The sequence below is a fragment of the Conger conger genome, chromosome 7, assembly GCF_963514075.1.
Source record: "Conger conger chromosome 7, fConCon1.1, whole genome shotgun sequence".
NCBI classification, from domain to species: Eukaryota; Metazoa; Chordata; class Actinopteri; order Anguilliformes; family Congridae; genus Conger; species Conger conger.
Window position 1 is genome coordinate 52,439,809 of NC_083766.1, and position 14,864 is coordinate 52,454,672.

General features: G+C 45.5%; 1 protein-coding gene across 1 annotated transcript in view; it reads right to left on the reverse strand.

Moving 5' to 3' along the window:
* LOC133133347 (ryanodine receptor 1-like) overlaps nucleotides 1-14,864 on the reverse strand; it is a 97,391-nt gene that overhangs the window by 34,244 nt on the left and 48,283 nt on the right. Inside the window, exons 53-73 of the mRNA XM_061249449.1 lie at nucleotides 14,619-14,782; nucleotides 14,325-14,403; nucleotides 14,039-14,128; nucleotides 13,458-13,598; nucleotides 12,944-13,021; nucleotides 12,743-12,818; nucleotides 12,053-12,176; nucleotides 11,700-11,815; nucleotides 11,053-11,120; nucleotides 10,356-10,477; nucleotides 8,597-8,646; nucleotides 6,626-6,686; nucleotides 6,227-6,353; nucleotides 5,943-6,051; nucleotides 5,696-5,777; nucleotides 5,148-5,278; nucleotides 4,378-4,698; nucleotides 3,854-4,094; nucleotides 3,598-3,685; nucleotides 3,370-3,462; nucleotides 1,887-1,901 (exon numbers count right to left, since the gene is read on the reverse strand). Of these exons, the coding sequence (XP_061105433.1) occupies nucleotides 1,887-1,901; nucleotides 3,370-3,462; nucleotides 3,598-3,685; nucleotides 3,854-4,094; nucleotides 4,378-4,698; nucleotides 5,148-5,278; nucleotides 5,696-5,777; nucleotides 5,943-6,051; nucleotides 6,227-6,353; nucleotides 6,626-6,686; nucleotides 8,597-8,646; nucleotides 10,356-10,477; nucleotides 11,053-11,120; nucleotides 11,700-11,815; nucleotides 12,053-12,176; nucleotides 12,743-12,818; nucleotides 12,944-13,021; nucleotides 13,458-13,598; nucleotides 14,039-14,128; nucleotides 14,325-14,403; nucleotides 14,619-14,782 (2,376 nt within the window). The remainder of the gene's footprint in view (nucleotides 1-1,886; nucleotides 1,902-3,369; nucleotides 3,463-3,597; nucleotides 3,686-3,853; nucleotides 4,095-4,377; nucleotides 4,699-5,147; nucleotides 5,279-5,695; nucleotides 5,778-5,942; nucleotides 6,052-6,226; nucleotides 6,354-6,625; nucleotides 6,687-8,596; nucleotides 8,647-10,355; nucleotides 10,478-11,052; nucleotides 11,121-11,699; nucleotides 11,816-12,052; nucleotides 12,177-12,742; nucleotides 12,819-12,943; nucleotides 13,022-13,457; nucleotides 13,599-14,038; nucleotides 14,129-14,324; nucleotides 14,404-14,618; nucleotides 14,783-14,864) is intronic.

Genomic DNA, 14,864 nt, shown 5'->3' on the forward strand with positions numbered 1-14,864 from the left:
AACCCCACCCCAATCCACACACATGGCATCAGGCATCAGGTCAAGGGTTAAAGGGGACTGGAAAGATGGAAGATTGTGGGGTTTTAGGGAGACCCAGCCTTGTGGTAATTAGACAGGGCAGTTAATGTGGAAAAGGGACAAGTGATGGGCTTGTGGAGGGAGGTATATCAAAAAAACAAAAATACAGACCAACCTACTTCCAATGAAGAAAAGAAATAAAACAGAAAAAGTACATGTATGAAGATTCCCGCCAAACGTCAATCAACTAAATGCAAACTCATTAGCGGGATGACGGGGCGCGGCCCCAGCGGGAGCAGCGAGGGACCCTAAAACGGACCTTCGTTCCTCCCTGGAGCCGTGCACCATGACCCCGGCTCTACTGCAGAGTACTTTCATCAAAAGCCTCTCGGCTCCCCTCTCACACACTGGCAGGACAGCGGGTGGGTTGGCGTGGCCTGTCCATCTGTCCGTCGAGTGTTACCTTTCTACCTGTGTCTGTCTATCCGTGTCTTATGAGACACTGTATGTACTGTACAGGGCACACCTTTTCAGCGGTGTTTGTGTGTGCTTCCTACTGCGGAGATTTAAAGGCATACTATGCAGGATTTCTTTCCTTGCTTCGCTCCTGTGTTTACATGCAAAAAACAACCCATTCTCAACCCTGCCTCTCCAAACCACGGTCTAATATGATTCGTAAAACATCTGCTTTACTAGACGCTTTCCACACAGGCCATTTAGCTAGCTATTGTATTTAGTTAGCTAACTTTTAGCAAAACATTAGTGAGGAGTGAATGAAACTGCAGCAGTGGCTAGCATAAACACCAGTGGGTTCCAGTCTGCTCCAGCCTGCCTGAAAGGAAGTACAACTCTGTAACATAAGCACGGATACTTAATGCATCAATTCATTTGTTGCTTTTATTTTTATCAGACATCTCGAGTCTTCTGAAAGTCCAGGAGTCATTCGGATTTAGGCATGAATACAGTAACATTACTAGTACTGTGCAGTGGGACCCAGCTATCACCGTCAGCCTGCTGATGTACAAAACTGAATTTAGTTAGGAAATAGCCTATCTAATGTTAACTAGCAATCTGATATCACCAAAAGCTGGCTAGCAACTTGATTAATGGTTAGCCACCAAGGCTAATCTCTCACAAACCCAACTCACCACTGTAGGAGCCAATTGTTTTTTCTTTCCATCCTCCTTCTATTGGATCATAGAGCGTATGTGTATTGGACACATGCTTTTCAGACACTACACAGAAATAAAAAGGCCCACGCACAGAACAGTCCCGAACAGTTGTTAGAATAACAAATACAAGTAAACAGGCAAGGTATTGGACGTGAACACAGACACAGGTTGCCAGTGTGTCATAGTAATGACTGAGCATGTTTGTTTTATGAAAGTCCTGCATAGTATGCCTTTACAGTAGTGTTTAATGTGTATTACTTCTATCAGAATAAAAGTTGCTGTGGAACTACCGTGCTGTAAGTGCATGTAATTGATTGTACCAGTGTGTGTAATTCAGTGTGTGAAAATTAATATGGTAGTGTGTGTGTGTATCTGAGCAGTGTGCCAGTGTGTGAGTTTGAGTGTGTGTAAATTAATGTGCCAGTCTATACTTGTATCTGAGCTGTGTGTGTGTGTGTGTATGTATGTAGAACTGAGCAGTGTGCCATTGTGTGTGTTTGAGTGTGTGTAAATGAATGTGCCAGTGTATGATTGTATCTGAGCTGTGTGTGTGTATGTGTGTGCATGTAACTGAGCTGTGTGTGTGTGTGTGAGTGTGTGAGTATGTGTGCCAGTGTGTGGGAGAGGTTGATGAAAAGCCCCCAAAGTGAGGTGCCATGCGGTCAGCACAGCCTTCGTGCAGAAAGACAGTCTAACCTCTGCATCCCCGGCCTAGTGACCCAGCGTCCACACCGAGACAGGACAGGGGGGACAGTCGGAGAGAGAATACAGTTAACACATCTCCAGTCCATACACTCACACACACACACTCACACACACACACAAGCACACACACACACACACGCACACACACACAAACACACACACAAGCACACACACACACGCACGCACACACAAAACACGCACACACTGGCCCACACACACGCACACACGGGCCCACACACACAAATATTTACACAGAGCTCAGTTACATACACACACACATGCACACACACGGACAGATGCGCGCACACACACACACACACACACGCACATACAGGCCCACATACACAAACATTTACACACAGCTCAGTTACACATACACACGCAAGCACACACAGGACACAGCTTTCACGTTGGGAGACAGAACACACAGGTGAACGACGTCATCATTCCCAGACCAATTCTCAAAAGTACAGATTCTGCCAGGCCGTATCCTGTTCTCTTTCTGCTGCACTGCTGAAAATAGTCCAAAATAACGTACCTTCTGAAGAGTGGAAGAAACACCTTCTCACCTTTCAGTTAATATTCACTCATTTTGTCCTTACTTTCAAAAGAAGTTTAGTTATATGCACAACCAGTTCAGTTATATCTGGTTTAACCAGAGACTCCACTGGTGTTCCTTTGCACAAAGCGATATCATACAGTTCACAAACAGTAGAACAAGGTAGGTAAATGGAACTGTAAATACATTTAAACTAATTTTAATGTTTCATGAAGCTTGTGGCTTTTTAAACCTCAGGATGTATGAGATGGTAGGCTAGCAAAGTCAAAAGCCCTGATAAGTTAGACTGCATGATAAAGTCTAGTCCTGTAAATGTCCAACAACATTACTAGGTTAGACTGGGTGATATACTGCAACAATAATTATCAAATGCAATAAAGGTCGTCCCCACTATGTGGTGTATTGCGATGCCTTTCATTTGATCTTTTTCTGTAAAATTATACCTGATACAGTACTAAACATCCAAACTTCAAAGGCCATTTGAAATGCTTCACCACTGAAACAACTGTCAACAATTGTCATCACTGTTATCTATTGGGTGTTGAGATGATGGCCGATTAGCAACATGGTCTTACAGCTTTCATAAGATTTACCCAAAAATACATGTGATTGTCAATCTCATCTCATTATCAACACCCAATTGACAGCAGTGGGGACACTTTTTTCCCGCAAGTATTTCACGCGACCCATAAAGTTTGGATTTTTCTACATCTTTGCATCAGGTACAATTGAAGAAAAAATAATAAAAGAAAAGCAAAGCACCAAATGGTGGCAATGGCTGTTATCAAATTTGAGAATTATCGTTGCAGTAGTCCCAACTCAAACAATTCAAGTAACTACACCTGGGTATAAATAAGGCTGTACACTGCAGACCCATACGACGGGCTGATCCGGTTCGGTCCGGTTTGAGCTCACCTTGCTCATCTTGCTCTTGCTGTCGGCAGTGAGGAAGGACATGTTGTTGATCTCGTTCATCACCACAAAGTTCTGCTCCTCCCGTTTAAAGTTCTGCAGATGGACGGCAGAAGGAGACGTAGAGAGGGGGGAGAGGGGTGAGAAAGAGAGAGAGAGAGACGTGGGAGAGGGCTGGAGGTGAGCTCATGAGGAGGGGGATGATGTAACAGAGATAGAGGGAGTACTCACGTGAGATTTGGACCAGAAGATGAAGACCTCGCCCACCATGCGGAAAAGCTCCTCAGCATCAGGGTCTGGACAGGTCAGCCACCTGGCCCTGAGACAAGGGCAGGGACAGAATGAGGTAACACACACACTTATCATGACAACTCAACCACCAAATATGTCAAATACCTTTCTACATTTTACTGACGTATTGGAACCCTGGTAATACTCCAAAAGTGCATCTGGTCTTTTTGGAAAGCTATGTGGAGGGTGTCTGTACCTGTTGTTGTCCACATAGCGGATGAGCAGGGGGTAGAGGGCGTACAGGTCGCGGCAGAGCACGGCGAACTCGTCACGGATGGTGCCCTCCTCCTCGTCTCCCTCGGACTTCCCCTCCATGCGCAGGTGGTCCTCCTCGGCCACCACCTTCCCGCTGCGCTTCTTCAGCTTCTCCATGGTGGGGATGAAGTGAGACTTCAGCATCTCGGGCTTGGCCCGGCTCACGATGGGCTGGGAGAACACTGGAGAGAGGAGGAGAGAGCTGTCAGGTGTTGATTCTCAGCATCCATTAAATCAATATTATATGACTAACCAAAAAAGCTAACTAACTAAACTAAAGCTAACTAACAAAGCTAACTAAACTGAAAGCTAACTAACAAAGCTAACAAACTAAACTAAACTCACTAGACCTGGGTCTAAAACCATCCCTTTAAGTAGTTAAGAAAAGTAGCTGAGGGAAACGATAATGCACATAGCCAGCATTCGTGGATCGCATCCCCCATCACCCACACTCGCCCATCTCACCAGCCAGCCTCTTCATCCAGGAGGCCTCGTCGATGCCCAGGTTGTTGACCACGATCTTCATGATGCTGCCCAGAAGCTGGTTGAGGTGTTCGGAGGTGACCTCGGTGCAGAGCTTGCCCTCCTGCTCGGGGTGGTTCTCCACCCCCCTCTCCCACCAGCGGGGCAGGTAGTTGCACAGCATGGGCAGGGTGATTTCAATCACGTGCGGCATCTCTGTGTAGCGGGCGCCCGACTCCGCCAGGTCCCCGATCTCCTTCATCAGGAGGTCCAGCTCCGGGATGTCCTGGCACAGCTCCTGCACGTGGCTGGGGAGGCCCAGGACTGTGGACAGGGGTGGACAGGTTGCAGGGGAGAGGAAGGAGGTGAAAGAGAATAGAATAGAATGTTAATTCAACTCTAACTGGGGGTCCAGTTGGAGTCATGTGTTCTGTAAGAATTGATTTAACTCTGTACATTGAACTGTATTTTGATTTAATTTATCTTATTGCAGAGGGAGCTGGGGCCTATGCCAGCATCTATGGGCTGGAGTCAGGTATACACACTGGACAAGTTGCCAAATCTTCAGATGTTGCAGGCCCGACATACCATTCACTTGCAAATTCATACCTACGGGCAATAAGCCTACTGCATGTTTTATATGCTCCACTGCACATTTCTAATGTCATTAATTTCACACAAATATTTGGATTATTTTGACATTGAAAGCAGAGAGGAGAGAGGTGAGAGACAAAGACAGAATGAGAGAGAGAGAGAGAGAGAGAGAGACTGACTGGCTCGTTCTCTGGGGGTCTTGGTGGTGTACACGGAGAAGGCGTTGTACTCATTGAGGTGGGGCTCCAGGAAGGCCACGGGCATGGCAGCAGCCAGGTGAGCTAGACACTCCCCCAGAGCGGGTCTCTGTCTGCGGCCGGGAGATATAAACACTCTCACACAGGAACTGTACACACAGCACACAACCCACACTGACACACACACACACACACACACCCGCACACACACACACACACCCGCACACACACACACACACACCTGCACACACACACACACACACACACACCTGCACACACACACACAGATACATACACTCCCCCAGAGTGGGTCTCTGTCTGCAGCCAGGAGGGACAAACACTCACACAGGTAGACAGAGTAACCCACCCAGCACATAATGCACTCAAGTGTTAAGGCACTCATATGCATGTAGGCACACAATAAATACACAGGCATACACACATACACAGATAAACACACACTTATACACTCACACACACCTGCAGGTGCATACAAACATACACACATACACGCAGCGACACTAACTCACCTGTCTACATGGGGATTCTTCACCGAGCCCAAAGAGTAGATGCTACACATGATCCGGTAACAGGACATCTGCACATCATCCACTGCACAACAAAAGCAAGCACAGTGAGTAACAGTAGGGATATTTCAGAGCCAGCAAGGTCACAAACACGCATTTACAGGTGTTACACTCTAACATCTCCCTTCTTCAGAAGGGAATGACACATTTCCTGTGGATAAACACACTTCCCTTTTAGGCGGAGACTTACGTATGACATCATCTCCAAACTGGTGCTGAGCGATGTGATCGAACAGGGAGGTGAGCACAGGCAGCAGGGCTATGGTGGTGTAGTTAATATTCTGAGACACGCCTTTCACCTGCACACCAAGGCAAACAGGCAAACGGTCAAAGCCAAGGAGACATTAACAGTAACAGAAATAGTAACAGTAGTCATGGTAGCTGGAGGTGGAAGAGGAAGAAAGAGAAGAGAACGAGATGATGAAGGAGAAGAAGGAAAAGAAGAAGGAGAAGAAAGAAGAAGAAGCAGCTGACCTGGGTGCGGTTGGACACCTTCCCCAGTTTGAGGTTCTCCACCATTTTCTCTATGTCATCAGCAGCACTTTCAAAAAAAGAGCGCAGACCAGCCTTCACGATCTCAGGGCCCGACTTCATCACTGTCCTGAGAGAGAGAAAGAGAGAGAGAAATAAAATGAAGAAAATTAGAAAGGAGCGGAACATTTAGCCAGTAAAGCGTAATAAATAATAAATCAGTGAAGCCATTGTGCATTTCTGTAACAGTAAAGGAAAATGTAATCATGACTACTTTTTATAATTCATTTTCCATTTCCTCACAAATCACATAAAACAAGTGTGCATTTATGGAGAACGGCATGGAGGCCAGCCCCAGTTTCAATATGTGTGTGTGTGTGTGTGTGTGTGTGTGTGTGTTACCTGGCATCCAGTGATCGGGCCAGAATGTGCAGACAGTTGACAACAGCAGTGGCATCCGTTCCTGCACACCACGCAATGAGACAGCACGGTTACCATGGCAGCAACAATGTCCTGACAGACACAGGGCCTGAAATAGACTCAACTCTTTACACGATGACCAGAGGTCAAACGCTCATGCTGCGTGAGTCCACTAGCACAGACACACTACTGAGCCCAGTCAAGGTCAAAAGGTCACAATGTTGTTATTCTCAATCGTGCTTGCCAAACGAAACAAGGTTATTAGCTGAGGCTAGCAGCTGGACAGCAGAATCAAAATAGAGCAGGACTGACTGCATGGAAATTCATACCACGACTAGTATGAGACATCTGTTCTGCACAGTAATATTGACAACATCGATTCATTTAATGTGAACATTCACAAGAAAAAGAAACAGAAGGGTAGACAAACTGCAGATGAAGTTGTTATCAGCATTTGTTATTGATTCTAGTGGCAGGCTGGGGATTAATAATGAGCACAGGGATCATAACAGCAGGAAGGCGTTGTAACAGAAGGTGCCGGAAGCGAGCCAAGCCGCGCAGCCAGCAGACACATCGCAGTGACTCCTGTCAGATCGATTACAGAGAGGAAAATCCACGAGACAAATCAAACAAGTGCATGTAAGCCCTCTAAAGCTGGCTCCAACACAGAGTGCCCCAATTACAGAATATCTGTAATATTCCTTCCAGAGTCCAAATGGTCAGCAGCAAAATCTGTGTATCATGTAGTATCCAAATAAAACTATGGTGTATATATATATATATATATATATATATATATATATATATATAGTACAGTACTGGCACAAATTATGTAAATAATGTGTTTATGAGCAGATAAATCAATGTTTTGCAGCAATTTCTGTTTGGCATAATATATGTAATATGTAATAAATACAATATCAACATACAACAAAAATGTAGAAATAAGTCCTTCCTAAATGTATTAGTTCATACCTATATAATTGAGCAGTCTAATGTATCTTACAGTTGGAAATGTTATAATCAGTTTGAAAATGTATTTTTTTGTTTAGTATTAATAATACTTTGTACAGTAGAAATAAAAGCATAATTTAATTAGTAATTTCTCATCTGTGTTCAAATTACTGATGGTCATATTATTGGTACTACTCGTGGCCAAGACGATCACTGTTTCAAATACATTTTTACAGATAAAAATAGCTCTGAGAAATAAAAAACAACAACAGAAGAAAGGTACAGCTAATCTTTTAAGATTACTATACTTTAAGCACAGTGTCTCTGGAATTTGTGCCGGTAAGATATATACTCTTCTTTAACATAACGTCTTTGTTCTGAATATGAGAAAAGCTAGCTTTGTTATAAAATGGAGGCTGTTTGGGGGTTTTCTCTCATTGTGCTATGAGACTGCTTCAGTCTCTCCGAGGGCCGACTCCACTCCCAGCAACAGGGCTGCCTCTGGGGAAAGGCTGAACTCAGGCCTACAGAGAGCTCCTACACACACACACACACACACACACACACACACACACAAGAGGGAGCAAAGCAAAGCAGTGCAGAACACCCAAAGAGAGAGAGACAGAGAAAGAAAAACAGAAAGAGGGAGAGAGAGACAGAAAGAAAAACAGAAAGAGGGAGAGAGAGACAGAGAGGGAGAAAGAGAGGCAGAGAGGGAGAGAGAGACAGAGAAAGGGAGGGCGGGGGAGAGACACAGAAGGGGAGAGACAGCAGAAATAGGAGCAAAGCACAAATATAAAATAAGAAAATAAAAGGTAGTGGGAGAAGATAAGGAGTAGGAGGAGGAGGATAAGGAGGAGGAGGAGGAGGAGGAGGAAAATAACATGAAGGGAATGGAGATAGGAAGATTTAACCAAAAGGGGAGAAAGAGACAGGAAAGGAGGGGACCTCAGGCTGAAAGAGTGGTAGAGTCAGCAGCACGCCATGCAGGTTCCTTACCAAAGAGAGAGACTCTGTGTCTCACCAGAGCGGCCATTTTACAGAAGATACTACAGCAGAAAGAGAAAAGAAGAAGAGAAAAAATGGGGGAAAAAGAGGGATGAAAAGAACGAGGGAATAAAGGTTGACACAAAAGGAGAGAAGGAATCTACAGAACAAGTCTCCAAAAAGAGAGAAAAGAAACTGAGGGAGTTGGAAACAGGAAGACAGAGAGGAAGAGTGAGGAACAGATTTTTAAACGAGAGTTGTGTCAATATCTATAGTGTCTTTCCACAGCCGGAAGAGAGTACATAGGTAAAGCCATCAATTTAATCTACACTGACATCCAAGTGAACGTGAGTGTCTGTAAAAATGCCTGAATAGAATGTATTGTATGTCAATGGGACAGTTGTCAATCTGCATCTGATCTGTCACTGTAGGCTTGAAGTGTATAAGCCTAAAATCACGAAAGAGACTGACATTCGCCACAATTTATTTTCCCAGAAACACGAAGCATGACAATTTTACCCTTAGGGAATGTTTGTACTTTCTGTTAGATATTTCCTAACAGCCTGTGGCAAGTTTACGGCACTTTACACAGCTTAGAAAGATTTAGAGAGATTTAGACACGCCTTGCCCAAGACTATCCATCATCCAGGCATGTTGTAAGCATTATAAATGCATTGTGTGAGGCCTCTTGGGCGGTAAACCCAGCTAAGGCAGTAGACTTTGGTGAAGTGACACACCCTATTTTGGCTGTACCAGCCCCAGCTGTGGTGAGGGATACACCAACGCCATTTTTATGGCCGTGTGAGAGAGGGTGGGTTCCAGCTACCCTGTCCCTCAAAAACAATGGTCATGTGACATCTGCAGGCTGCCAACAACAGCTGTTCAGGGCAACGACTGCGCAGCTCAACTATTGGATGGCAGCTGGGAGCTCTTCAAAGGTCACAAGTGCTTGCCTATGCTCACCGAAGTGGTATCTCACAAAACTGTGTGTGTATGTGTGCATATATGCATTCACAGTCAAGTACACAAGTGCTGAGTGTGCACGAGCATGTGTGTGTGTTTGTATGAGGGTGTAGGTGTATGCACACACACATGTGCACCTGAGTGCACAAGCACGTATGTGTGTTTGTGTGTGACTGTGTGTGTGTGCATGTGCTCTCGAGTATGCATGAGTGTGTGTGTGTTTGTGTGTGTGTGCGTGCGTGTGTTTTCAAGTATGCATGAGTGTGTGTGTGTGTGTGTGTGTGTGCGTGTGTGCGTGCGCGTGTGCTCTCGAGTATGCACGAGTGTGTGTGTATGTGTGTGTGTGTGTGATTGTGTGTGTGTGTGTGTGTGTGTGTGCGTGCGCGTGTGCTCTCGAGTATGCACGAGTGTGTGTGTATGTGTGTGTGTGTGTGATTGTGTGTGTGTGTGTGTGTGTGTGTGTGCGTGCGCGTGTGCTCTCGAGTATGCACGAGTGTGTGTGTGTGTGTGTGTATGTGTGTGTGTGTGATTGTGTGTGTGTGTGTGTGTGTGTGTGTGTGCGTGCACGTGTGCTCTCGAGTATGCACAAGTGTGTGTGTGTGTGTGTGTGTGTGATTGTGTGTGTGTGTGTGTGTGTGTGCGTGCGCGTGTGCTCTCGAGTATGCACGAGTGTGTGTGTGTGTGTGTGTGTGTGTGTGATTGTGTCTGTGTGTGTGTGTGTGTGCGTGCGCGTGTGCTCTCGAGTATGCACGAGTGTGTGTGTGTGTTCATACGAGTGTGGGCAGCGTCACACACAGCAGACACTGACCTGGCGATCATCTCCTTCTCCTTATTGGAGGACAGCCCCCCGCTGCCCAGCATCTTGGCGGGAGTGGACAGGAAGTAGAGGCAGTGGTTCTTAAAGTACTGGTTAATCAGCGGCAGCAGGATCTGGCACACAGAGACAGCATCATCACTCCAGCCACTGGGCCTGCAGGCAGACCTGGCCCGAATCACTATCGGACACAGTCTAAACCAGGGGTCGGCAACCCTGGTCCTGGAGAGCCGCAGGGTGTGCTGGCTTTTGTCGTTACTCAGCACTTAATTGATCGATTAAAGCAGTGGATTACACAGTTAACTCGCCTCACCTGGTTTCTTTGGTATGAATCAGTTGCTGGTATTAAGGTGAAAACAAAAACCAGCACACCCTGCGGCTCTCCAGGACCAGGGTTGCCGACCCCTGGTCTAAACCCTTCTGTAAACCCTTTCCGTAAAGTCTTACGGATTACTAGCAATTTTAAAAGAAGAGCCTATTTTAACCAAGATTGTCATCTTGTGTCATTGCATGTTTTTGATGGTCATGAAACAAAAAGGATAAACACACTCCAATCAAAGGAAAAAATGAAAAAGCTGAGAAAATAAAATGCAAATCTTGAATAGCGTAAGTGAAAAGAGTGCTGAAAGGACAGGTAACCGTTTTGGTAAGAATTGGTTTGTGATGATGGTTCTGAGGGTTACACGCTCACCTTGGCGAAGAACTTGATCTCCTGCTCATGTGGCGACTTCTCCACCCTCCCACTGCTGACCACAGCCTCTGCACAGCCAAGCACAATGCATGTGTTAGTAAGATCTTATTCACACAGACTCCATCCATTCATCCATCCATCCATTCCTCCATCTATTATCTAACCTATTTAAATCTGGTTAGGGTCGTGGGGCTATAGCCTATCCCAGCATTCATGCCCTGCTAAAAAATTTGCCCTTATGATACTGTCTGACAAACTCCTACAATCCCTCAGAATTCTCATTTTTAATTGCAGCTTTGACCAGTGTTTTTATTGTGTCATATTATGGCGTCATGTTTGTTGTTATGAAGGTGCATTTATTGTCATTATGAAATACTTCTTATTAAATGTCATATAGCTATTAGTACTCAGGCATCTTGGCCAGGTAAGGAATATTCTCTCAATAAAAATAAATAGTAAATAATAATATGGTTTTGTATTTTCACTGTTCTGTTAGGGTATTCTTGAAACGCAATGTAGCCAGTAACGTTACGGCCATATATTTTGTTAGATTTTTACTGTACAGCGACAGTGCTTCTCTTCCTAAACCTCTACGCTTCATCTCTCCATTAATTGATTCATTTCTTAGCTCCTCTTCCTCACAGTACCCAGATGGGCGATGAACTCCTGGGCGATGTCCATCCACTTGAGCAGCTTCTGCAGGAAGCCGTAGGCAAAGCGCTTCTCTATGGAGGAGGTGTCCAGCTCCATGTCCTTCAGCCCCCTGAGGGAAGGAGAGAAAGAGAGAAGGAGAGTGAGAGAAAGAGAGAAGGAGAGAAGGAGAGAGGGAGAGAGGGGGAGGCAGAAAGAAACACTCTGTGACAGTGAGTCAGTGTTTCTGAATAAGACAGCTTTGACTGCCACGGCTGCAACTGTCAACAATATTGCTGAAGTTGCTTTGTCATGCCAGACACCTTCCTCTGGGCCATGAGTAATGTGGAGTGTGGGGTTTGAGTGACACCTGGTGACGGCGTATCCATGAAGCTGCAGGAATTTGAGCAGCTCGTGGGCCTTCTCTCTGTCCCGCGCCTTCTCCTTAGCCGTCAGAGTGTCATACGGCACCAGCAACGGATGAGCACCGCCCCCTGGAGGCAGTTATATCCCAGTTACTCACTGGAACACGCATTCTCTCATTCACACGCACATACATATGCTGTACAGACACATACTGTACAGACACACACTAACACACAAATGCACACACACATACTCTATACACCCACACACACACGCAACAAATATGGTACACGCACACTCACCCACTCACTCCAAAATGCACACGCACAAATGCGCACATACTGTACACATACACACTAACACACAAATGCACACACATATACTGTATTCACACACACTCACAGATGCACACACACATACTGTATACACACACACTCACAAATGCACACACACATACTGTATACACACACACTCACAAATGCACACACACATACTGTATACACACACACTCACAAATGCACACACACACACATGCACAAATGTGCACATACTGCACACTCACAAATGCATGCAAACACACACACACACACACACATTTCCACACAAATGCACTCACACACTGCTTATACACACACTCCCAAATGCACGCACACACAAACACACACAAATACACACACAGACACACACTTGTCACCTTTAGACTGCAGATCCATCTTCTTCTTCCTGCCCCAGGTGTTGTGGTAGTTCTCAGCCAGCTGTTCTCCCATGGCCTGGGGAGGGACAGCCACACAGAAGCACAAAGAGATAAAGCTATCATTACTCACTGCAGTGCTGATATAAAACCTGTCATCCGGCCCACGGCCAGGCTTCCCACGGTCCTCAGTGTGTCTGTTACCTGCAGCTCTCTAGACAGAGCCATGCCAGAGATCTCAATGGGCTGGGGGGTGTACCCATGGCTGGGGTCATAGGTGGCCTGCAATGCAGAAACACAAAGGATGTCAGTAATAACATTACATTACATGTCATTTGGCTGACACTTTTATGCAAAGCAACTCACAGTTGACTAGACTAAGCAGGAGACAATCCTCCCCAGTAGCAATGCAGGGTTAAAGGCCTTGCTCAAGGGCCCAATGGCTATGCGGATTTTATTGGATTTTATCGTGGCTACACCGGGGATCGTACCTTAACCACTACGCTTCAGCAATACTGTAGCGACTAAAGATGCATATAGTTAAAGATTAAAGAGAATTTAATATTGGCCGATTAAAAACTATAAAAGATAATAATAACAATGTTTCTAGCTCATAGCGGTCTGCTGTTTGATGCCCCTCAGGTTTTGGGAGGCTGGACCACACTAGGCAGCCTCTCTGTACTCTATTACTACTCTATCCCTTCCCTCCCGGCTGTACCTGTGCAGTCTGGGATATCTTGCGGGATTTCTTCTTCTCTGTTTTGTCCTCCTCTCCATCCCGGGCCTTGTCCAGGGTCCACTCCCAGGCTATCATGGCCTTGATTGACTCTTTAATGGGCCAGCGGTAGATCTCCTTGTCCTAAAATACAGACGACGGGTTACTGAGCAGCACATGCAGAACTAATAACACAACCAGTGATTGGTGCAAAACAAACACCATGACCAATCACTGGTCATGTTATTGGATCTGCATGTCCTAAAAGGTTTTGCAAGGTCTTAGTGAATCAGGGCCTTTGGCTTTTTAGTAGCATGTCTGAAAAACACATTAGCATTGGGCTGGTAGCAAATAAGATGAATTTCAGCAATAATAGTAATTAATGACTCAAATTAAGAAATCAACACATTGCAGCACCTTTATCATCTCAGGTAATTATTCACTTATCACAGGGGTGATCAATCATACTGTGTCTTGTCTAGTTTTACAGGCTGCAGGTTTTCCAGGTCATATGTTCAATAAAAACTCATGGCCCTACACATAAGTGTGTGTGAGGGGGACCACAGGTGGATACTGGCTCTGACCTTCTCAGAGAAGGTCTTGTAGGGCCGGAGCATGTGGTGGGTCTTGGCGTTGTCATCCAGCACTTCTCCATAGGTCCAGTTGTTCTGGATCTGGAGTCAGAAAAGCACACACAGCTAAATAGCGGCTGTAACAATGCTCTGTACCAGTGCAGATCACTCATTGAAGTAAAGCACGCTGTTATCACATAGTGACTCTTTTGTGTTATTTAACAATGCAAAATCGGTATTTTATTTAGCTCTGCAATGTCTGAGTTGTTAAAATGGCAATAGCTTGATTGATACTCACCTTTTCAAAAGCCCACTTGTCATGTGTGTATTCTGCATATTTGTTGATGAAGCCGTCAAGCTTCTCAGGAATGATAGTGCTACAGGAAAACAAACATGGTTATTAGCGCTGGGGAGATGAGGAAATGTGTGACTACTCAGAGGGAAAAACACAATTTTCTGTCCTTCCAGCTCCTGGTTGACAAATGTCCTCCAATTTCTCTGAATTTCTACCCATAATTCCCCCATGTCTATTTGTCATTTATTCATACATCACGTCCACCCTGGACTGGCTCTACTGCCACTATCCTCTCACTTTGTGGTGTCGACAGGCTTGGGGTCGAAGTTTCCCTCAGCGTCAACGGAGGCTTTCTTTTCAGTCTTTGAGGAGTAGCTGGCATCCACGTAGTCTGGGGCGATGGCCCCCGCGATGGCACATATGCACGGCATGGCGATCTTAAACAGCTCCGAGTCAAATTTCTAGAAAAAAGGGAGGACAAAGACGGAGAGCACATTGTTGCGGTCAGACCTGGGTCAAATACAGGGACCCCAGTGTCTTACA